The 25,896-nt window shown below is 41.3% G+C and overlaps 1 protein-coding gene across 6 annotated transcripts in view; it reads right to left on the bottom strand.

Moving 5' to 3' along the window:
* The window catches only part of PIR (pirin), a 104,229-nt gene that overhangs the window by 18,337 nt on the left and 59,996 nt on the right, over nt 1–25,896 (bottom strand). For all 6 annotated transcript variants that reach the window (XM_050964511.1, XM_050964521.1, XM_050964484.1 and 3 more), the window contains one exon: nt 14,432–14,516. In XM_050964511.1, coding sequence (XP_050820468.1) covers nt 14,432–14,516 — 85 coding nt within the window. The remainder of the gene's footprint in view (nt 1–14,431; nt 14,517–25,896) is intronic.

Here is a 25,896-nt window from a genome sequence, read left to right as displayed (position 1 = left end):
AAATAACCAGGAAAACCTGTTCAAAAACAAAAAATAGGTGGAAGTTCTGCAACATGATTCATTTTGGAAAAGTTTCCCATGTGTCCCTTATGGGGCACATTTTTATCCCCCATGTTGATTTAGGCTTCTGTAAAATTGTTTCAGAGGGGTGGTCGTGTTAGTGTGTATCAGCAAAAACAACAAGGAGTCCTTGTGGCACCTTAGATTTGTTAGTCTCTAAGGTGCCACAAGGACTCCTCATTGTTTTTGTAAAATTGTTGTTTGCAGTGGCATTGTAGTCATGTTGGTCCTAGGATATGAGAGAGACAAGGTGGGTGAGGGACAATATCTTTTACTGGATCAACTTCTGTTGGCGGGAGAGACAAGCTTTTGAGCCACACAGAACTCTTCTTCAGGCAGAATAAAGGATGTTACCTCACCCCACCTTGTTTGTATAAAACTGAGCAGTTCTAACACGTGTGGGTGGCACAAAGAATTCAGCACATCACAGTACTTTATATACACTCTGGATTTATTTTTCTCTTCATCTTATATACAATCTGAGAGACTCCATCCTTGTAGAAATGTTTTAAATAGCTTTACTACATGACCAGACAGGCCACTGACTAATTACGGAATTCACAAAGTATCCCCTCCAGATCTTTTACTTCATCTGATTGTAAACATTTTAACTCCATGTCCCTTTCTCCCAAATTGAAATTAGGTCTTCTAATCTTTCCTGCCAGTGCCCTCAGATTTTAGGCATTTTTGCCTGTCTTAAATCATTTTCAGTACGTCTGTTCTCCACCTTTTGTTTTGGCTGCATAAAGTCTGTGAGAAAATACCACAAATTCCATGCAAATCTCCTTGGAGGGAAAAGCACTTAAGTCTGCCTTCTTTTTTCTTTCATAAGAGATATTTATTGATTTCCTTTCCTGGCTCTGAAATTTAAATTCCAGAATCGTATCCACTTTTATTACTTTCCTCACAGTAATTCTGTATTAGCCTCAGAGCTTTCTCAGTTTTCTCTATCAGTAACACATTTTCCTTACCTACTGTAACAGTTTAGTATTGTATTGGACCTTTTTTCTTTGTGCAATTCTTCCTTTAAACACCTGGGGCCAGATCCTCGGCTGATATGGTTTCAGCAATTTATACCATCTGAGGATTTGGCCCACTAATTTCTTCAAGGAGTTCCTTACTAACTTTCTTCATTTCTCTTCTGTAAGATGAAATGCTGAAGTTACCCCTAGTAAATATTTTCCCTATAATCCATACCAACCCTCTCCTGCATCTATTTCTGTCATTTGGTATAACATTTTTATCACATATTTTAGTTTAGAAGCCTCCTTCTATTATTAACGGCATTTGATTAATAATCACACCTTCACCATGCAAGCCACAGAGGAGAGCAATTAAATTTAAGGATGCCATTCTTGTTCTGTAATAATCTTTCTTTAATGTTACTGGAGGAAAAAATTAAATTTAATAGAAGCTATAGTTTCTCATTTGAGATATATAGTATTCTCACTGGTTGATTGTATTAGGTCCCACTTATTCACATACTTGGTAACATCCAAAATTCAATAATTTGCATAGGTTGCCTAGTGATTAGCGTGAGTTAAAAAGGTATATGATTTTTAATTAATGATCAGTTTTGTAAGCATAGTGGTTAATGTCCACTATGTGTTGTCCTACATTTGGCTTTGTGCAATGCAGCCAAGTTAATATTGCTACTGAAACATTAACCTTCACATTTTTAGATTTTTTTTCCTATTTGGTTTTAGCTTTGCAATGGTAACGTTGCAGTAACAAGGATTTTGCAAATAATTATATTTAAACTCAATAATTACCAACAACCAAATGAACATGGTGCTACTTTTTCTGGTCTGCAATTACATCTGGCACAGGTCAGAAGTAATGCTAGTGACGCTGATAAGAGTTACTTGTATCCTTGTACTGGGAGAATCAGGCAATCTGTTAAGTTTTCCAAAAGAAAATGACCTCTCCCCGTGCCATCAATTTTTCTTTTAAAAATCCCAGTCAGGGCTGGCTCCAGGCATCAGCACAGGAAGCAGGTGCTTGGGGCGGCCAAAAGAAAGGGGCGGCACATCCGGGATCTTTGGGGGCAATTTGGCGGTGGGTCCCTCAGTTCCTCTCAGAGGGAAGGACTGGCCGCCGAATTGCCGCTGAAGAATGAAGCAGCGCGGTAGAGCTACCGCCAAAGTGCCACCAATCTTGGGGTTTTTTTCTTCTTCACTTGAGGTGGCAAAAAAGCTGGAGCCGCCCCGATCCCAATGAATGAATACACTTATATCACCACTCTCTCAAATATGTACAGTGAAAAAAGCTGTTTGGTACAGTGATTAAGGCATGTCACAGAGTCAAAAGACCAAGGTGCTAGTCCTGGTTTTACCGCTAACTTGCTGTATGACCTTGTGTAAGTTACTGCACTGCTCCATGCCTCAGTTTCCCTATTTTGTAAAGTACTTGGCAATCTAAAACTGGTATATATAAGCTATTAAAATGTAGTTCTCATCTATGCTGGAGATTTGTTATAGCTATAGGAAAGGATAGTCTAAGTACATGCCACTCTGAAATACTGTCTGGATTTTCTTCCAAAGTCTTTATTTTTTTTTTCTAAATTTAAAGAACACATCTAATAGTACTTGTATGTCAACTACTGCAGAGAATAACTGTAACAATCTACATTCTCCCAATTCTCTGGGCATGAGGCCCAGAACATGCAGATAGTTGGGCCCTATTTATCAGTCTGTTATTAGCCTGAAAAAACATGATATATAAAACTTTTGTTGTAAGGTCACCAGCTTTCTCCATAAATAGAAACATAAGGAAAGATGGGTTAAGCACAGAGTCTTGAGACCCTTAGAGAATAGGTAGCTGCAACACAGCACGCAGTTAGCATTAGTATAATCCTGTTGTTTCAGGAAGGTGTTTAATTTTGTTTCATTCTGCCAATATACTCTCTCCCTGCACTATGTTCCCAGGCTTAAAAGTTCTGCTAAAACTTCTACTGCCACAGTCCTTTTCCCAGTAAACTCAATATGAGTTTTACTATTGATTTCACTGGAAACATGGGCAGGCCAAAAGACTCACATTATTAGAATAAAAATGAGAAAGATGACATAGGGCACCATAATGGAGTTTCTTCGATAGTGATTGTATTGATCTGGGAAACAGCAACATAGTGTATAACATTCTGGATATTTGAGGCTTTAAATTCTCCATTTCTACACTAAGCTTAGGGACAGTGTGTACTTCTAGATTTGCAATATGCTCTTCTTGTAGCTTAAAATAATTCAATGATGAATTTGTACGCGTACATCCATCTTCACAGCTGAAGACAGCATTTGACCCTGTGTGTAAGTGGCAAAGCATCATCATGTCATTGTGCTGGTGGTTCACTCACACTGCCAGTTTAGATCAGGCTGTCCCCAGGCACAACCTCCACATCCTCTTTGCAACTTTGCAATCTTTGTAGGGGAAGGTGGCACCAGCTTGTCAAGTGAAGGGTCAGTCTGAGTTTGCAAGATAAGTTGTATCAATGATAAGATCATTTCAAGACACTCCTCAGCAGTCCACTGCCTACTGTGAATCTTCTGACTGAAATGGGCCAGGAAGTTCCGGTACAGCCACCTTTTTTCAACCAACAGGAGACCTGTATTGCAGTCCATAAGTTGAAATGTGGGAAGCCACAAGGGGTTTGTAATGTCATTCCTGAGTTGCTGAAGACAGGTGAGAGTATTGTTGTACTATGGCTGCACAGGCTCTTCCAGACCATCTGGTGCACTGATATCATCTGAGATGACTGGAAAGGGACAATAAGGGTGAATTTAGCAACCCTAGAGGTATTACTATGTTGTTTTTACCATCCATGTTAATGTTTCAAATCAATGATACACTTCATGGCAGAGAGTGGGATATTTAGTGTGGCTCCGGACCTGATCATTCCACTATCAACCAGATCTTTCCCTTGAGACAGCTTTTTAAGAAGCTGGCTGAATTTAATAAGGTGTGCGCAGTACTGTTTATAGACTTCCATCAGGCCTTGGATTCAGTGCAATGAACAAGCTTGTGAAAGCCATGAGGTGACTTGGCATCTCTGGGGAAGATAGTGTCATTGATTGAAGAGCTCTACAATGGAACAGAAAGCTGCGCTCGAGTTTGGGAAGGCTGCATTGAGTCACCTTCATTGTTCAGTATCAGCACTGACTGGCTGATGGATAAGCTCGAGGAGGCAGTAGGCATTGAGAAGAACACCATTTTCCTTTGAGACCTCAAATATACTGATTGTCTTGTTGGCTCAGTTTGGTGAATCACTGCAGCTGATGGCTGATCTGCTTGGGAAAGAAGCAGAGTGCACTGATCTGGTTATCAATCCAGACCAAATTAAGTCCCTGGCCATTACCATCAAGCAGCCTCCAGCTCCAGATTACAACCAGCCAAGTATTAACCTGTGTGTTTATGACACTGAGGAAGTGGCAACTGCCAAATACACGGGCAGTATCATAGACAGTTCTGGAGGAGGCTCAAAAAATGCAGACACTTATATAGTAGCAGCCACCACCATGTTCCGGGCCCTTCAGCGGCTTCTGTTTGGGCTGTCATGACATTGAATTTGCTATGAGCTGCGGCTCTATAGGACTACAGTTACACCGGCGGTACTGGACAGCCATAAAATGTGGGTGCTGAGGAAGGATGAAGAGTGGAGGATTGGTGGGTTTGATTCTCGCTATCTTTGCCATACTAAGTAGCAGGACAAAATCAGCAATGAAGATATCCATAGCAAAATCCATCAGCCATCTTTGTCAGCAGCTTTCTTGGCACATTCTTATATTAGGATAGAGGCCTCCTGAATTAGGAAGTGTTTACCAACGAATGCTGCTACATGTTTGGCGATCATGTGTTCACCAGAAACTTCAGTGGCATGATAAGATTGCTCATGGCAGACATAGCTAGAGATCAATCTGGGTGATGCTCGAACAGCAAGGAGGCTATGTCCTTTTGGGATCTGCTATGAGATTATGATGATGATGATGATGATCACAGACTTCAAATACATTAGATTTAAAATTAAATAGTGAAATCACTGTATATAAAACGTGGCTTGTTTTCCAACCCTACACAAACCCTATCTCACAATTTCACGATAGCCTTCTAAAATCCCTCTCACTCCATTCATTTCACTTCCCAACTGTGGTATCTTTTCAGCACAAAACTTAAAAAGACTCTGGATTTTCAGAAATTCTCTCACTGTTATTCGAGCACTGGTGCAGCTTTACAGGTGCTGGCAACAGTGAGAGCACTAGGGTAGATTAGCCACTAGCTTTCCCACCATTGGAAGACTGGCAGTGAATCTACACAAAGCAGCTTTTCTGACCTGGAAAGCACTTCATGCTCATCCCAATCCTCTCAAAAAAGCCCCAAATGACCATACCCAGTGTTGTCACAGACATTTTTAACTAATTTCTTCCCCTCCACAATTTTTTACTCTGAAGAACAGACTGGACTAATATAGTTGAGACACTAATACAATGTACGTGACATCACAATCCATCTGTCAAAGACAGAGTGAATTCTGTGACATCGCTAGGGATTGGCACAGGAAAAAAGCCAGTTATGAAGGAGAATATACATGTAAGTCAGTATTCAGCAGTGTGAGAAAAGAAATGAAGATAAACTAAATCCTCTTGTATCGATGTTTGGGTATAAAAGGGAAATGTGCTTCAGCATGACAAAGGCTCTCCAGGGTGCAATTGTGCAACCTTTTATTACGTTTTAACTGTATTATCTGTGGTGTTAGAAACACTTTAACTAACTTTCTAATATTATGCCAGAAGATTAAATATGTTATGACTATAATGTCCATGAAACATTTGTAGTATAAACCAAAAGTCTATTTTTGATGCTCTGCGTCTTCTTAATTCTCAAGTATCTTTCATATCTTTTCTCTGTGCATTCCAAATCCCTAATTCCTTCCTTTTATCCATCCCCTTCTGTTCTTTCTGTATCACTTTTTTTTTTAAATAAAATACACTGCTGGGAAAAGGGAGGGTGTATTTCCATATCCTTCTGTCTCTTTCAAGTCTCACATTTTTAAATGACAGAAAATGCATGTTTTGGGAAATACTAATGACCTTTCCAAGTAACACATCTCCAGCCCAAGTTAGCTCCCACACCAAGGTCTGACTGTTCACTAACATTGCCCAACAATATGGCTTGCAACTGCTAAATCCATCAATCTACCTTTTCCTCCATGATAATGTATTTGCCCCAAGTCTATTCCACTTCTTCTATGCTTACCTTGCTAATCAGTTTTGGCTCCTATATGATCTGTTTCCCTGTTGTTTTCGGCCTATCAGCAATTCCTATTGAAGAGGTTCCCCCATATGTATTAAGAGCTCTAGATCAGTTTAGTACTCTGTGTATGGTATTACATCACTAAATTGCACTGCTTCCTCTCAAAAGTTTTACTCTTAGAGAGGCACTGTCAAGTTAAAAATATCCTACTTATGTGACAAACAGCACTCTAGATTACGAAAAGTGGAAGAACTTGAAGTAACTATTTTATCTGCTACTGCTTGATAATTTTGCATTTTTCTCACACTGGACACTGAAAATAAACTAGTTACTTTCACTTACATGCAATTTTTGTCATTTTCACTTTCAAGTTTTCATGACTTCATTTCATGTTGTGATGTCTGGGTTACAGACAGAAAAGAGGAATGTGTGGTTCAGAAAACTCTTCTCACTGGAATTAAAAATAGCCATGATAACATTTCCATGGATTTTAGATTTTGTAAATGATAGTTTTTACAAAACCTTAAATTCGGGATAAAAATGTGACCTGACACTATCTATTTAATAATACTTATCACGTACATAGTCTACCATATCTTCAAAGCACTGTGCAAACCCTGACAAGTGTTCACATCATCCTTGTGAGGTGAGTGAATAATACTGGCTCTGATCCAGCATTCCCTGAAGTCAGTAGAACGAATGGCTCACATTGACTTTGACTACAGAGCTGGGGGGAAATGGTCTCTTCATCTTGTAAAGTTTGAGATTTTGAAATTTCTTCCCATCCCAGACCAGGACAAGAAGTCAAAATCTCAAAAATGTTTGTGAACTGATAATATGTAAAAACTTTGATTGGGTCAATTGAAACATTGTGTTTCAATAATTTCAAAACCTTTCTGATTTTACTCTTTACATTTTTAAACCTTTTTGAAATATAAATGAGAATTTCAAAATGAAAAGTTCCAAAATAGGATTTTTTTTCTTTTTTTTTCCACAGGCGGAGATTTATCAATGAACAGTTTTAGTTTTGATGAAGGAGCGCTTTCCACCAAAAAAACTTTTTGTCAGAATATACCCAATGAGCTCTACTCAACAGGAGACAGATCAAGCCCATTCTCCCCAATGTGTGGGCTGCATCTGCCCCAAGCGAGGTGGAAGAGCAACCCCTCCACAGGAAGACAGTCCCATGGATCCCCAGAAAGTGATGCCATGGGGTTCCTGCCCCCACTACAAGGACCCAGTGGGAGGGAAGGACCCTAATCTCCCAAGGAGAGGTAAGATTAAGTAGGGAGGCCCGGATCCTGCCTAACCACTTGCAGAAGAAAGAAGAAGCTATCTCAACCGGAGAAAGACTGGGAAGGAACCACCAGAGGACAGGGAGCAGGTGAGGTCATATTGGCCCCTGCCACCATCCTCAGGAAGAGGATGGCCCTCAATGGGGGTTGTGCCTGCCTTTCTGTGGCAAGAACTGGCCTCAGTATTTCATAAAATGCCAAGCTGCACCTGATATGCCGTTCTCCCACACAACTGATGCACAGCTCTGCACGCAAGGGAAATCATGCTCCTGCACAGATGTATAGCAAAAACATTTACTGAAGTGCTTCTCTCTCTCTCAGTCCACACCACCTATGGAGGTACCTCATCATCATAAAAGTGACACACATATGACAAGTCAATGCAACATGAGCAACCCTCAGATAGTAAGAAAAAAGGTACTGTGAAGTTGCAATATATAAAACAATTACAATGAGAATTCTTTTTGAAGAAATATCAAAGAAAAGAAATGAACCAGCCAAGACTTGCAAGTTGTTTTATTGGTAGGTTGTCTTTTTTGGGGTGAGCCATGGTATGCTGCCATAAGCTGATTTCTTCCCTCCCCAGTGCACAGTATTAGATTTGACATTTTGTACTGGAAATTTGGTAACATACAGAGAAGAGAAAAGCTTGATGAGAAGGCAATGCTCAATTTGATTATGCTTATCTACAGACGTGCTCTGAAACATCCATGTTGGAGCAGGCATGTAACTCAATTTATAAAGGTGTTGAAAAGAATTGGTTTTACAGCAAACAGAATGCTGCTTAATTATGCACCACACCTTCACGCACACAGAAGGCTGGGTTACAGGCTTCAGTTCAGCAGTGCACTTAAGCATGGGCTTAAGTCCCATTAAGTGAATGAGATATAAGCAGGTATTTAAATACGTTACTAAACTGGACCCAGAGTCTCCTAATCATAGGGGCCAGTCCACAGCCAGGGACAGCCACGCCTCCTCCCACATCTGATATACCTCCAAGAAGGCGGCAAACCAGAGCCAGTGGGAGCTGCGATCGGCCGAACCTGCCGACACGGCAGGTAAACAAACTGGCCCGGCCCACCAGGGTGTTTACCCTGGCAAGCTGCGTGCCAGAGGTTGCCGACCCCTGCTATATATATATTTTGAGATGAGATGTCAGGCCAAACTAGTCACATTTACTATTTGTATGATACATGAGTAATGTATCTGATGAAATCTGTGACAGATGCATATACAGGTAATTTGTTTTTCTGTATGTGTGGCATGTTCCGAAATCCTGAGATCATGTCCTCCCTCTCCCCCTACCCCCATAAATGTAAGACAGGGAACAACTCTACATTGTTTTGCTAAAAGTAAAATCAATTTGTTATGCAAATACTTTACAACAGTTACAGCAATGAACAACATTGAATTCTTTTTTCTCGAGCTAACAAGCAAAAATGTGTTGCAAATGTGAAGGAATTTGGTAATGATGGAGATTTTGCAAATTATGAGCCCAATCCTGCCAACCTTTACACATATGAGTAGCCCTACTTAAGTCACTGGGACTGTTCATGAGAGTAAAGGTTACCACATGAAGGAGGGTTGCAGGATTGGGCCCTAGATTCTTTGCAATAATGTAATAGCCAAAATTTTATTGACTTGCATCAGCTGCTATTGTAAAAATACTGTGCATAAACATCTGTTTTCTAAGAAAGCAAAGTAACTGACCTGCTGCTCAACTCTTAGATGCAGGGCCGGCTCCATGCACCAGCCCAGCAAGCAGCTGCTTGGGGCAGCCAACGATGAGTGGCGACAAGTCTGGGTCTTTGGTGGCAATTCGGCGGTGAGTCCCTTAAACCCTCTTGGAGTGAAGGATCAGCTGCTGAATTGCCGCCGAAGACTGAAGCGGTGGTGGTAGAGCTGCAGATTGCGATCGCAGCTTTTTTTTTTTCTTCTCTTTTCTTTTCGCTGCTTGGGGCGGCAAAAACTCTGGAGCTGGCCCTGCTTAGATGTGTCTAGTCTGAAGGAAACACTAAGATGACCAAAAAAAAATTGGAAATAGGGTGCATTAATAGCCACTATAGAATGAAGTAGATGTACATGAAAATCCCATATTGTTACTGTTTCCATGCTTCTTTACAGTTGATTTGGAGGGAAATCCTCCAAATTGTATTGGTATTTTCTACACAACCAGGGGCGGCTCTTGCTTTTTGCCGCCCCAAACACGGCAGCAGGCTGCCTTTGTTGGCACGCCTGCAGGAGGTCCCCGGTCCCGCGGCTTCGGCATACCCGCCTCCGAATCTGCGGGATCAGCGGACTTCCCGCAGGCAAGCCGCTGAAGGTGGCCTGACTGCTGCCCTTGCAGGGACCAGCAGGGCGCCCCCGTGGCTTGCCGCCCCAGCCACGTGCTTGGAGCGCTGGTGCCTGGAGCCACCGCTGTATACAAAAGAGTGTAATCTATTAATTAACAACTCTATAAAGGCTATATTAAAACTGTACACACAAGGAAATAGTTTGAAATATTTCAATGTTTGAAATACCACAGCTAAACTGTGTGGTTCAAGCTGTCTGTGCTTTAAAAGTATTCCACCCTTGGTCAACCTGGTTCTCTGCTATCAAATTAGTAAAATGGCTGATTCTTGAAGATATTTGAAGTGGCTTCTCATGGGTCAATACAGAGAGTTAACAAATTAACTTTAGGTTATTTATTAGTTTGGTTTGGTTTTAATCTTCTTAATGTTTCCCAGCTGAAGTGCATTTAGTGACGAGCCTATCCAATGACTGGGACTGGTGAGCACAGTCCACCAAAGTAATGGAAGGTCCACCCCCACAGTGAGGGAAGGACCACGGAACCCAGCTATAAATTGAGATTTACAATCCTGGAGAGTGGAGGGACTATTTATTCACAGACAAGGCATAGTACAGGCAACTGTGTGCAAATTCTCTCACCAATAGCTTCAACCTTAATGCAGTGAAACCACCATCAAGGGTAAGAGAGTAGTTTAGTCCTCTTGCTGCTTTACTTTGAAATCTCCCCATTGAGAACAGCAATAAAGATACTACAGTGCGAACTGTGATGTGAACCCCTTACCCCAAATCTTAGAGCACCAATCCTTTTATTCAAACTCACTAAACAGGTGAGGATGGTAATAATTTTTAGTCACTGCCACCTTGTGGATCCAAACCAGGAGCATCCCTTTCTCCAAACCAGTCTCCCAAAATCACATTAATTGGACTAGTTTTATATCTCTGAGTTATTAATAGTTTTCAGACCCTAGAATTTGGGCTAATAATCTAGTATTATACTTTACCTATCCACAGGCCGCCTGCGTACAGGACTGGGACTACGACTCCCAGTGGTAACCTCATATCCTCATGGATCGAGAAGCTGTTGCAAGACCTGAGAGAAGGACAGCTCTCATTGCCTGAGAACTAGCCCGCTACAACATAGATATAGCGGCATGAAGTGAAACAAGATTGCCTGGGGAAGGTTCCTTGAGCGAACCAGGAAGTGGTTACACCTTCCTCTGGAAGGGTAAGACTGAGACAGAGGACAGAATACATGGAGTTGGTCTGGCAATAAAAACCTCATTGATGCATCAACTCCCAGACCTTCCAGTGGGTATCAATGAAAGATTGCTGAAACTACACTTCCCACTAAATGCCAAACGTCATGCCATCATCATCAGTGCATATGCACCCACTCTAACATGCCCTGACAACTCAAAGGAACAATACTATGAAGATCTCGACAGACTGATCAAGGCCACACCTGTAACAGACAAACTACTCCTAATTGGAGATTTCAATGCCCGAGTCGGGGCTGACAGCGAGAACTGGAAAGGAGTAACCAGGCCACATGGTGTAGGCAAAATGAACAGCTATGGACTACTCCTTTTGAGCCTTTGTTCTGAAAATGACCTGACCATTACCAACACTCTGTTCCGACAAGTGGACAAATATAAAACGACGTGGATGCACCCTAGGTCCAAACAGTGGCATCTGTTAGATTATGCCATTGTCAGAAGGCGAGACATCTGAGACATAATGATCATCAGAGTAATGCGAGGCGCAGGGTGCTGGAGAGATCACAGATTAGTCAGGATGTCTCTTCAACTTCACACCGCTCCCTCTCGGAACAAACGCCCTAAGCATGTGCGACCTGCTTTCAACATAGCCAAACTGAAGGATGCTCAGTGTTTCAACAATTTCCAGAGGAGTCTTGATGACAAACTGACATCCCACGGACAATTGATCGGTACTGTAACCGAAAAGTGGGGCCAGTTCAAGCAGATAGTGACTGACACAGCAATAACATCTCTTGGACCAAAGAAAAGAACACATCAGGATTGGTTTGATGAGAACCAAGAAGAAATATGCTCGGCACTGGAAGTAAAGAGAAAAGCCTTTATCGAATGGCAGAATGACCACTCCTCAGTCTCTAAACGGGACCATTTCAAGTACCTTCAGAGCAAAACACAGAAGGACCTCCGTCAGATACAAGACAACTGGTGGGAGAGCCAAGCCAAAGGAATTGAGCATTATGCTGAGACTCACAACTCAAAGATGTTCTTCAGTGCTATTAAGACTGTCTATGGACCTTCTAAACCAAGGACCACCCCATTGCTCTCATCAGACAACACAACGCTGATTAAAGATAAAGAAGGCATCAACGAAAGATGGCGAGAACACTTTAGCAACCTTCTCAATAGACCGTCAACCGTGAATAATAATGTCCTCAATGAAATTCCACAACAACCTGCTCTGACAGATCTTGACTCTCTGCCCACTATAGATGAGATTAAGAAAGCTGTTAGCCAGATGAGTTCAGGAAAAGCTCCTGGAAAAGATGGGATACCAGCAGAGATATACAAAGCAGCAGGTCCAGCAGCATTAGCAGCGTTCCACAGCGTGATCATCAGCATCTGGGAGGATGAAAACATACCCCAGGACCTCCGCAATGCTACTATTGTGTCTCTTTTCAAGAACAAAGGCAGCAAAGCAGAATGTGGAAGCTATAGAGGCATATCCCTCCTCTCCGTTGGTGGGAAGATCATCGCCCGCATCATCTTGAACCGCATAATAGCCAGTATTTCCAAGGCAAATCTACCTGAAAGTCAATGTGGTTTCTGACCTGGACGGAGCACAGTCGACATGGTCTTTGCTGTCAGACAAATACAAGAGAAGTGCATTGAACAGAATATGCACCTGTATGCTGTCTTCATAGATCTGACAAAGGCGTTTGACACTGTCAACAGGGAAGCCCTTTGGATCATTCTAACACGACTTGGCTGCCCAAGAAAATTTGTCCAGATTATACGCCTTTTTCATGACAGCATGACAGGCGAAGTATTGTCTGATGGAGCCACATCAGCCCCCTTCAACATCACCAATGGCGTGAAACAAGGATGTGTTCTCGCTCCTGTTCTATTTAACCTGTTCTTTGCATGTGTCCTTAACCATGCAATGAAAGATCTGGATCGAGGTATATACTTGAAATACCGGCACGATGGTTCACTTTTTGACCTCCGTCGCCTGAATGCAAAGACTAAGACAGCGCAGAAACTGCTTCTTGTGGTACTCTTTGCCGATGACTGTGCCCTCATGGCTCACACTGAAAATGATCTTCAGCACATTGTCAACAAATTTGCTGAGGCCTCGCAACTCTTCGGACTAACTATCAGCTTCGGAAAGACAGAAGTTCTTCATCAACCTGTACCTGAATCAAATGCTTCTGTCCCGAGTATCTCCATTAATGGCACTCATCTTAAAGTAGTGGAGAACTTTAAATATCCAGGTAGTGTCATATCCAGTGATGGATCATTGGATAATGAGATCAACGCACGAATATCCAAAGCAAGCCAGGCACTTGGCTGTCTGCGTGTCAAAGTTTTAAACCACCACAACATCCGAATGTCAACAAAACTGCTTGTGTACAGAGCTGTGTTCTCTCATCTCTTTTGTACGGGTGCAAAACATGGACACTATATAGGCGTCACATCAAGCAGCTTGAAGCATTCCACATGCGCTGCCTCCGCAACATCATGAAGATCCGCTAACAAGACAAAGTGCTCAATCTCGAGGTCCTCAAGACAGCCCAGATGACAAGCATCGAAATGATGATCATGAAGTCACAGCTATGTTGGACTGGTCATGTCAGCCGCATGGATGCCAACAGAATCCCCCAGCAGCTTCTGTATGGTGAGCTCTCCCAGGGCATCCGGCATATAGGTCGTCCATGGAAACGTTACAAGGACACCATCAAAGCCAATCTGCAGTACAGCAGTATCAAACCTAGGGACCTTGAGGACGCTGCCAGCGACAGAACACAGTGGTGTGCAATAGTTAGAAATACTTGCATCGCCTTTGAGGAAGACCGCTGCCGGCGTCTACAAGAGGCACGCGAATGACATCACAGAGCATCAGCAGTGCACAATCCACTGACGGCGAACTTCCCATGCATCATCTGCAGCAAAATGTGCACCTCTAGAATTGGCTTGTACAGTCATCAGAGGGCACATCATGAGACCAACAATAGATGATCTGCACAGATTTGTCATTATCGGATCGATGGACTACCAAGGAGGAATACTTCAGATACAGGGGAGGCTCTTCAGCCCTTGGATACATGGATGACATATCAATGAGAGTTATACCCCTGTATTCAAGGGCAGCATTTGGCCAAGGGTAACTAACTGCCACGTTGAAACTTTTAAACTCAGAGGATACAGAATACTCCATAAGGGGAACATTTTACCCATAATGATACAAAGATACAGAGATTCATACTCAACCCATCACAGGAGAAGTGGCTTCAATTTCTTTGTTAAACTAGTCAATGAAATCTTTCCTACCTTTGGGAACTGGCTGAATGTGCTTGGCTCCTTTGTCCAGCTTGAAGTCCAGATATAATGTTGGTGTGCGAGTATATACCTTTGACTGGGGAAGAAGTAGAGAGAAAAAGGTAATTTCTATAAATGGAGTATACCTTTAAATCAGGGGTTCTCAGACTTTTTTACTGGTGACCCCTTTCACACAGCAAGCCTCTGAGTGCTACCCGCCTTATACATTAAAAACACTTTATTATATATTTAACATCTTTATAAATGCTGGCAGCAAAGCAGGGTTTGGGGTGGAGGCTGACAGCTTGCAACCCCCCATGTAATAACCTCACGACCCCCTGAGGGGACCTGACCCCCAGTTTGAGAACCCCTGCTTTATATAATATAATGATTTTCACATAATAAATAGCAAGTCGTCAAATGAATAACTGAGTTTGTTGTTATTTAACAAAACAAAAAACTGAGTTACACACTCTATAAAATATTTGAAGATCATTTCAGCACTACAATTACTTAACTGTATTTTGTAGCATCTTTCATATGAAGCATGTTCCAAAATACTTTTCACAGTTAAATAGTCCTAAGACAAAGTTAAATAATAAATACATTACAGAAAAATGAGAGAGATCAAGAGGTACAAAGGGGAAAAGCTGTATTTCCAGCTGAGATATGAAATGTTTGAAAGTGTGAATGAGGTGGTGAGTTACAGATCGGCTCTTCCATATAGCCAGACCTGCAGAAAAGTGGCTCTTACACCCAAAAACGGTGAGATTACATGGAGGGAATGAGACTGGTTGATAACAGAATGGGGGAGAGAATTTGCAAATTAATTCCAGTTCTACAGTCTCATGCTGGAGTCTGGTTTTGAAGTTTTTTTGTTGAAGAATTGCCACTTTTAGGTCTGTTATTGAGTGACCAGGGAGATTGAAGTGTTCTCCTACTGGTTTTTGAATGTAGTAATTCCAGACAGCCCCGCAACCTGAAGCAAATACTCACCAGCAACTACACACCAAAAACACCAACCCAGGAACTGAACCCTGCAACAAACCCTGGTGCCAACTCTGTCCACATATCTATTCGAGGCACATCATCATAGGACCTAACCACATCAGCCACACCATCAGGGGTTCGTTCACCTGCACATCTACTATATATATATCTAGTATATATGTATATACTAATATGTGATGTATGCCATCATGTGCCAGCAATACCCCTGCGTCGTGTACACTGGTGAAACCGGACAGTCTCTACACAAAAGAATAAATGGACACAAATCTGACATCAGGGACTATAACATTAAAAAACCAGTAGGAGAACACTTCAATCTCTCTGGTCACTCAATTGGAATTAATTTGAAAACGAGACACCATCAAATTAAGCCTGAATAAAGACTGGGAGTGGTTGGGTCATTACAAAACCTAAACCTAATTTCCCCCATACTAATTTCCCCCTACTGTTACTCACACCTTCTTGTCAACTGTTTGAAATGGGCCACTCACATTACGACTACAAAAGTGATTTTTCATCCCTTGGTATCCTACTGTTAATTGAATTGTCTTGTTAGACTGACCTCATACTTGGTAAGGCAACTCCCATCCTTTCATGTGCTGTGTATTTATACCTGCTCCTGTATTTTTCACTCCATCCATCTCATGAAGTGATTCTAGTCCAAGAAAGCTTATGCCTAAATAAAGTAGCTTTTCCCTCTATTTGGTAGGATAATCACAGTACAATTTTCAGAAGACAGGGGTTGGGCTAAGCAGAAGAGAAATGCATAGATGTCGAGAGACATAACTGACTTTCAGGTAACCAGAAGCTGGATAAATAGTTTTATATACAAGCATTCTTATCGTTTACATAATATTGAAGAAAATCAAGATAATTTTTTTTAAGTCTAGGTGTTTTTTAAGCACTAGCATACCCCTACATCAACAAAATACATTTGTCCTTTGGAGACTGCAGGCGAACATGAGTGCACACCCATATTGGCTATCAATTGTCTAACAGTGAAAGATGCCAGTGTTCTAATGATTACGTTCCCTTGTATTGTATAAAAAGGCTCCTCAGAGAAGTCAGCAACAACGATGAAACCTCACACAAGCGACAGATGTTAATAGAACAGAAGCAAATAAAACCAATAAATATATTCACCAGGACTATTACTGCAATAAAATACTTTTTCCAGTGGGGGGTTACTTGGCCTATCGTTATTTGGAAGTTTTTTTAATTAAGAGGCACTTCCAGACGTGCAAGAAAAAAGCCCCCAAAAGAAAAGAGCTCTCAACGGTGTATATGCCAAATCATTAAGCCCTCCAATATGTACAGCCTTCCTTCCTAGGAGACAAGTGATAAAGCTATCCCAGAACCTTCTAAGCTATTATATAATCATTAAGATGTACTTAGATCTTATATAAACAACTGGATGACAAAAATACAGGAGCAACTGATAAGTCACTATAGTAAGGGATCATTGTTTATAAAGTTGCTTTGCTGGAATACTTTGGTTAAGCTGTCAGAATGTATCTAGGAAAAGGCAGTCCATGCCAAAATGTTGACAGCCATTTTCTCCTGATTTTGCAGTCACCTTCCAATCGAGTGTTGCTAGATTTTATCGCCTTGCAGTCTTGGCAGAATTTTTCCCTTAAAATAGTTAACAATGCAGGGCACGTCCCTGGAAACATTTACTGCTAAGTTAGTGTCCTTTTAGAAAAGTTCTGTTGAATTTAAAAGAAAAAAAAAACCCTTGCTGCAGGGTTTTGAATCATCCTATAGAATTTAACAGAGAAATCTATCACTGCTATAGAATTCTACAAGTTCAAAAAAAATCTAGAAACACTATCATTCTCTGTTAAATTCTATAGCCAGAGAAGTTTTTATTGGACTCCATTAGATTTCTATATAAATACATTGGTTTCATCACTTCAAAATTCTATAGGACATTTTCAGAAGGACGCTCAGTGTCATTAGCCCTACAGATGCTGATGGACATAAAATTTTACCATGAAGTGTGAAGAGCTGAGTTTGCTGACACAATGCTGACCACATCCGACTGGCCAATATAAACTAGAGCAAATTGTGTTCAGTATCATGTCAGCTAACAGATTAACTATAAGTTGACACAAGGTTTGAACACAATTTTCCCTTATCTACACTGACTGACAGTCAGTATTGCAGCAGCCAATTTAAGACTTACTATTTTGACCACAAAAATTTTTGAAATGTAGACATATCATATGGAACTACTGTGGCAATGTGCACTACACTTGACAGTAAATGTTTGCAGGAGATTATCATTGGAACAGGGACTATGTGTTCTGTTTTCACAGGGCAGAGCACACTCTAAGGCAGGGATAGGCAACCTATGGCATGGGTGCCAAAGGTGGCACGCAAGCTGCTTTTCAGTGGCACTCACACTGCCCAGGTCCTGGCCACCAAACCGAGGGGCTCCTCATTTTAATTTAATTTTAAATGAAGCTTCTTAAACATTTTAAAAACCTTATTTACTTTACATACAACAATAGTTTAGTTATATATTATAGACTTATAGAAAGAAACCTTCTAAAAATGTTAAAATATATTATTGGCACACAAAACCTTAAATTGGAGTGAATAAATGAAGACTCGGCACACCACTTCTGAAAGGTTGCCGACCCCTGCTCTAAGGAATCTGTGAACGAATAATGATAGTGAAATGTGAAGACAGGGTGCAATAGACAGTTTTTACACAGCTCTGCCACGACCCATCTAGGTTGCTGAGTAACAACAATATAGCCATTTTCACAAAACATTTTTTCAAGCTACAGCAGTGTTCATTTGACTTAGAATGCAGAATACTAAAAATTCTGCATTTTATGAAGTGACTTTTTGTAGAGCTTGCCTTTTATGCACACTAACAAGGACTCAGATTAGAACAAAACAAATGGAGTTTGTAATGAACAACAGTGGCCTCTTAAGTTATTGATACCAGATTTAGTACCATCAGCATGTCACAAATGGTTCCAAAGTAGTGGGTGAGTTTTGTCTCATTGTTTACACACACACAAAGTAACATTTTCAAGATGATTTCAGTGCCCTTTAAGCTCTAGTCTGAAAAGGGTAGTTTTATTGTTATGTTGGAACAGGGAGGATGCTGACATTAAGCATTCTCTCTTCCTTTAATCCATCCTAGGGGGAGAGTGGAGTATTTGTAAACAGGAGGCTTTTTCTTTTGCTTACCTAAAGCTAGACCAAGCAGAGCCTGCCACTAGCAAGTGATCACTTTCACCTTCATTGTAATGAACAGAATGGGCCGTCTTTTGGCTTTGAAACTGCATCAGGAGATCTCAGTGCAGCCTCTTCCATCTTTTAATTTAAGCAGCTTCTGAGAACCCTTTAAAGAAATATTCCCATTTGTGCCGTTAGCTCATGAGCACCTTAGAGCAGTGATGATGTTCCTTGTATGGCACACTGACCAGTTGTAAAGTACTGTGCACACTTTACAGTCCAACATAATGGATAATAAATAAGATGTCTCATTGCAGGTGTAAAGCACCGTGAAGGAGATCAAAGCTGTACATGAATACATAAACCCAGTACTTAACACTTAAATAAGTGAACAATAGAGGAAAGGGTTAGGAACTATTAGAAAAATCTGAGGTGGAGAAGAGTTAAAAGAGGAAGTTGGAATTTTACAGAGATTTTATATTGTTCATGACAAAATCATTTAATGTTTTCTGTGGGAGATCGCTGACAACTGTTAAAGTAGTACAACCTTATCCACCATCTCCAAAATGTAACAGACATGCTCATGGATATTATATCCTGCACATGTACACTAGACTGGTTTAAACTATCTGCATATTTGTGGGTTAACTCATATTGTTAAATACCCAGTACCCAAAGGGCTTTGTTTTATGTTTGGATTAGTGAACTGCAAAACCATCCTTTAAAAAATAAAATCTGCTTCTAAAGTTACAGCACAAAAAAGGCCACAGAATTAGTAAATTTGCCTCCTTTTGTTCTTCTGTAAAGGCTCCAATATTATTGGCCATGTTACATTACTCTTCTGTGTCTTCAAATCGCAGGTAGGCTTTAACCTTACCCGCCAATTTCATACAAGAGCGAGTTTCCATAGACATGGGCCAGACCATTTCTCACTGCGGAAAAGCCCACTAACAGGTAGACTTCTGAAGATGCCTCCAGATCATTTCCTAAAGGATGGGGAAAAGGTGTGGAGCTCTCACCCCTAAACAAAAGGCAGGGGGGTTGGCCTAGAGAGTGTCAGGATCTCAGGGGATCTGCCTATGTAATCAAAGGACAGAGCTATCCATGCAGGGACTTCTGAAGTCACTCACCATGGTGGAGCTGTACTGACAGGCTTCCCTTGTTTGCAGCTGCCTTGGGAGCCCTCCCCTAAAGGAAGGTTCCACAGAGTGGAAGGCTCCATACAAAAAGCTAATTCAGCCTCAGAATTCATTTGACAGTGGATTTCCTAGTGATTCCCATGGGAAATAGGGAGAGGTGATGCAAATAGTAAACCCATTTCCACCCTCCCCTTCCAGTCTCTCCTTGCTCACGAACCACTAACCCCACAGAGAGCTCTTTGCAGGGCTTCGGGACAGAATATGTTGCCTTGGAGTTGATACTTCCCCCTTCCGCACACCCAAGGGAACAGTCTAGCTGTAAATTATGCAATCCTGAAGATGATTTATAAAGGACCCTTAACTATGCAGTGCTACCAGACATGTAAAAATATCTCCACCACTTCCTAAGTGCCTAAGATATATGATCATAAAGCCAAATCCTGTCTTGCTCATTTTCTTGTAATCCTTGCTCAGATAAACTCTTCTGGCTTCAATGGAAAATTCCCTGACCAAGCAGTGAGTAAGAAGTTCAGAATTTGGCCTTTAGTTAGCAGTGGCCCATTCTAATCATATGCAGATTCTCCATATTAAACCCAAAAACCACAAAACACTGTATAATTAATCAATACTTACAAATTTCCTTTTAAAACCAAAGATTATCCACACTGCATAGTCTTCAAAGATTTCCCAATCAAAAGTCTGTAATTTTTATCACCCTGAACATTCTTTCCTTCCTTCCTCACGTTTTATTTGTAAACGTTTTCTTAATTATGAGAAGAAATCATTGCCACATGTAAGCTGCGTAGCCTAATGAAATCATGGTTGCACCAATGAGGCGACACTGCATTTTCTAATACAAGCGTGACAGACAAAAATACACGAAGTCCTCCATCAATCTGCTTTCTACATATCAGAGCTGATTTACTGGACCTTTTTAACTCAGGCACTTTATTGCCATACTCAAACAGAACAAATAAAATACGACGAAATGAAGTGGAGTTTGCATACCAACAAAGTCATAAATTCTATCAACACGTGGCTTCAAATGCTTCCGTATGTATTTTATAGTATCATTTTAAAAGATATTTTTTATTTAATGTTTTTCAGGGGACCCACTTTTTTAATTCACTATGGTGCATTTCCAATTCTGATTCAATTCCTGATCAGATTACAATTTGTAACTGAGGTATGAAAATCTCCAATCCTCATCTCATAATTAGTGGTCCTATCTCCTCTTTTCTCCTAGAATAGTTATTTCCTGTCAGATGAATGCAGCAATCACACGGATTTTGTTTACATTTGTGATTAGGTGCACACTGATGACATACCATCAGGATATTGTATTAGAATCGGAGCTACTCACAATTCATGGAACATTATGAATTGTATGAGCAAATAGTGACTTTTGTGGAGGCTCTGCCCAGATTCCCTCAATTTTTCCTCCTCTTAAAGGCTCTGTATTGGATTAATGTGTCCTTCCGACCAGTGACAGACAGATCTCATCCAGAGCCAGTCAATGCTGCTTCTAGGGGGGTTGCTGTTATATAACTAACCTACATGCTAACATTCATCTATATTTATCTTTTAGGGATGCTGCACATTATTGTAACCACAATTTTCCATACCCATAAACCCCATTGTCTGTTGTTAATCCTTGTAACTTTATATGTAATTGTAGGCCTTGATACGGCAACTGAATCTGAATGGACAGACCTTCGCATCTGTTGTAGAGTCCCTTTTAATTCAATGAGGGTCCACTGAACAGATCCAAATGCAGAACTAGGGCCCCAGGTTGTAAATTCTTTTGGGTAGCAAGCACATTTTTTATGTCTGTAAAGCTCCTAGTGCATCTTGGACAACTATATATATACATAATAAATTATTTAGTAAAGAAAAAATATTCATCAGGGAGAGCACATTAGGTATGTAATGCAACAGACATGGTGAGGGAAGAAAAATCTATTTGGTTTATAACAGCAATAACAACCTCAGAGTCAAACATTTCCTGGCAGTTAATTACCAGATGGGTTAAAGGCCTCCTCCAGATGATCACTAGCCGCCAGGAAATACCCCACCCATCAGTCATTATTACTTAAAAAAATTAGGATACTGATCTGCATTAGTCATAGTCACACATATTACTATGAACTGAGGGTACAAATGCAATGGAAAAGCTTTGTCTGAAAAGGGAATACAAAAAAATGAATGCGAAAACATGAATGGTATGGAAATAGATCTGTGTTTCACTTGTTGCACAGAGCTGTACTATTGTCACAACTAGAGGAATGTAATGCTCATGGAAAGTGTTGAACTGACAGCCAGCAATGTAAGGTTCCCCACACTAATCCACTTATGTGCCTCCACACTCTCCTGAGGGGACCACCTGAAGGGGTGAGAGGTTAGTCTCCATGCCAGATCAATTCCTGCCTTCCCTGCTGAGACTGCTAACAAAGAATGTGATTGTTGTGATTAGGTTACCTGACCGATATTAAAAGGACTAAGACTAAATTCCAAGACATCAAAGCACAACAGTTTAGTTGTTGTTCTCCACGGCTTGTTAAAAAACTCATTGAGAGGCTATTTTTTTTTCATCTCCAAGCAATAATGAATGAATGAACATGAATACCTGAAGCAGTTTGGACCACAGATTCAGGCTGAACATCCATGTAATATTTCTGTATGAAACGTTAATAGCACCAAGAGAGAAATCAAAGACATAAACAACAGCTTTTATTTCAACTGTTTGCTTTGTAATCAAATGTTGTTAATAAAGACTAAATAACTATTTCATAAATAATGAGAGTCCAACTTATCAGAGAACCTCGGGAGTTGCAGGTTAGATCGTTCAAATCCAATATCATACTTATCCTTTATCGTTTCAAAGTATATGAACAAAGGGATATTCAATTAAAGTGAAAGGTGAAGAGTTTAAAACTGATAAGAGAAAACAATTTAAGAAAATGACCATTAGCCTACTGAATCTACAGTTACAAGATAGCACTGAGGCCAAAGGACAACCAATTCAAAAAAAGGGGAGGGAGAGACCTAGAAATTAATATGAATAGTGAGCACATCCAGTTTCTAGACTGAATTTTTAAAATAAGGGATATAACTCTCCTGATTCTGGGCATAAACCAACCCATCCACTGACAGGGCTAGGAAGGAACTTCTCACCACCATAATCCCACATGTTGGCCACCGTTAGATTGGGACTTCTGCAACATGTTCTGCAGGGGGAAAACCTTAAACCCAAGTTTATGAAAGCTGAAGCTACTGCAGAATGCTAAACTTTGCCTGCTGCTAAGTGGAGTATCTTGCTCTGTGCATAGGATACTGGTGCTTCATGACCTGCATTGGCTGTCTGTTGAAGTTTAAGAGGTTGACACTGGCCTAGGACTTATCTACTTCGGACACCACCTTCTTCCCACAGTGGTCCCACAGTCCCAGGCTGCACTCCAGGGGGATCCCGTCACAAATGGTACCATTATTTACATACACAGGGCAACATACGCAACTTAAAAATATAATTAAAAATTGCAAAATTATAAAAATGGCAACGAATGGACTTGCATCAAGAATAAAGCTTAAAACACTAACTGTTCAAATTTCTTCTTCATGTCACAGGAGAGCATTTGAAAGCCTCCAGCAAAACAATGTTCTTACTGCTAGCCTCTATGGATATGTCTACACAGCAATTAAATACTCGGAGCTGGACCAGGTCAGCTGCTTAGGGCTTGCAGGCCTTGGGCTGCAGGGCCATAACATTGCTGTGTAGATGTTCAGGCTTGCACTGGAGCTCAAGCTCTGGGACCCTGCGAGGTGGGAGCAGAGCCATCCCTAGGGTACGGCAAATCGGGACAACCACCCTGGGTCCCGCACTTCATGAGGAGGCAGGCAGGGAGGTGAGGTGTGAGTGGGCAGGGGCGAGAACCCCAACTGATCAGCACCTCCCCCTCCCTCCCAGTGCCTACCACCGATCAGCTGTTTTGCTGTGTCTGGAGGCCCTGGGGAGGAGGGGAAAGTAGCGAGGGCTCAGCACACTCAGGGGAGGGGCAGAACTGGGCGGGGAAGAGGCGGGGCGGGAGCAGATGAGGCGGGGCTGGGAAAAGGCGGGGTGGGGTGGGGCCTTGGGAGAAGGGGTAAAGTGGGACATGATAGAAACTCAGTGCCTATGTCCCAGGCCCCGCATCCCCTAGGACTGGCCCTGGGTGGCAGGATCCTAGAGCCCATGCTCCAGCCCAAGCCCAAACAGCTAAACCGCAATTTTTAGCCCTGCAAACCTGAGTCAGCTGACCTGGGCCAGATGTGGCCATGCCATGGGTCTTTTATTCCCATGCTGACGTACCCTCTGACTCCCTCACACAAAGGACTTTAAGGGCCTATGATATTGGTCTCACATACTGTGAAAGTGACAGTTTCACTACAACCAGTGGGCTAGGGGCAGTGAGACAGATGGATTGCTGTACATCCTTTGTGAGACTGATAAGGCTGTTGCATGCAGATGTGTAGATACCTCCCTACCTATCCACAGACGTGGCATGCTTTTAAGATGATTGTGGGGCCAGACAGATGTGTGCCTTATGACATCCCCGGCCCTATTTGTGATGTCATTTAAACAAGAAAGAAAGAAAGAAAGAAAGATACTGACTGAGATGATCATTCATTTTTTATAAGGGGAAAAAAAATAAACACTACCATGTGGACCTGCTGAATTCTTGCTAGAGGGCATTAAATGTCAATAAGTCCAGTATATTTTCTAGTTAAAATAAACTTTAAATTCAAAATGATTAACCCTGATGACAGTGGCTACGCCTTTTCTGTACATTGTTGTGTTGGACACACCAGTCACTGAAATCAAATTAGTCAGCTCTGCTACATGCTAGAGAGTGTAAACTCAGAAACTGAAACTATGCCTGGCAGCCAGCCTTCTATATCAGAATCCGCTTTGGACAGATCTGCTCTTCTCTCTCCAAGGATGAGATAATCTAATAAAAATGCACATCCTGCCCAGAAGAATTTCAAAAGCAGTATTTCCTATCATTTATTTCTGATTGTGCAAAATCCTTAACACTAATAATGAGAACATTGAACAAACAAACTACCAGGAGTGAAATGTAAGTACCCATGTTACAATTACCGTTTGTCAAAGGGGTGCAAAGCCATATCAATTTCACACTTTATTTGCAAGCTGGGCAACAGCTGTTTATCTTGTATTGGTTCAAAGACTTCCATTGAGCACAGACCAGAGAGGACTGAGTGGGTCTTTACCCTGTGTGCTTTCTTTTTTTAAATGAAGTCTTTTGTCCATTGTCCGTATCTAGATAGAAAAAACCTCAGTGTGAATGTGGTGGTTCAACTGCAGGCCACTAACTTCTGTATAGAACAATGTCAGGTCCCAATCCTGCATCGGGATCTGCTAGTGTGGACCCCTGCTTCCATGGGAAATCATACTAGTGCAGGGAGTCTGCTGTTGAAAATCCTGATGTAAGATTGAGGACCTTAATATCTTACTCAGATTGAGTGATACTGGTCTCAGAGGATGATAGTTTAAATGGGACTGAAATATTTATGTAGGAGGATGGAATGTTCCATTCTTCTCTCAGAAAAACCCCAACACCTCCCCGCCTAGTCCCCCTTCCAAGACACAGAAGGGGAAGAGATTATCAGCTATTTAACTAATGCAGTCACATCCATACAGGTTGATCCTTGTGTCCATGCAGGGACCCAGGGCCACACACAACCACAAGGATTCTCCTGCAAAGATCTGATTGCAGGGTCAGGGCCTAAATGTGTCTTCCTGCTCCTGCTGTGAAACACAGATCATAAAAGTAAATACATAGTGTTTGCAATGCACCTACATCAAAGTTGTCATTGCAGCCTTACATTTTGAATTTCTTCATTTAGGATTATATTGTCCATCCTAAACAGGCCATTAACAGAGGACCCAATTATTCTCCCACACTAACTCACTTAAAGAGTACAATTAAACCAATTTTGTTTGCATTTAATAGCAATTAGATTTTTTTTAATATACAAAAAACATAAAAGACAAAGATTGTAATTTCTTTGAGACAGGGACTATCTTTTCATTATATATGTGCACATAGTGATTAGCACAACAGGGCACCAAGA

Source organism: Gopherus flavomarginatus, chromosome 1 (assembly GCF_025201925.1).
Source record: "Gopherus flavomarginatus isolate rGopFla2 chromosome 1, rGopFla2.mat.asm, whole genome shotgun sequence".
NCBI classification, from domain to species: domain Eukaryota; kingdom Metazoa; phylum Chordata; order Testudines; family Testudinidae; genus Gopherus; species Gopherus flavomarginatus.
The sequence above is the reverse complement of the archived record's forward strand: the minus strand, read 5'-3'. Positions and strand labels throughout refer to the sequence as shown.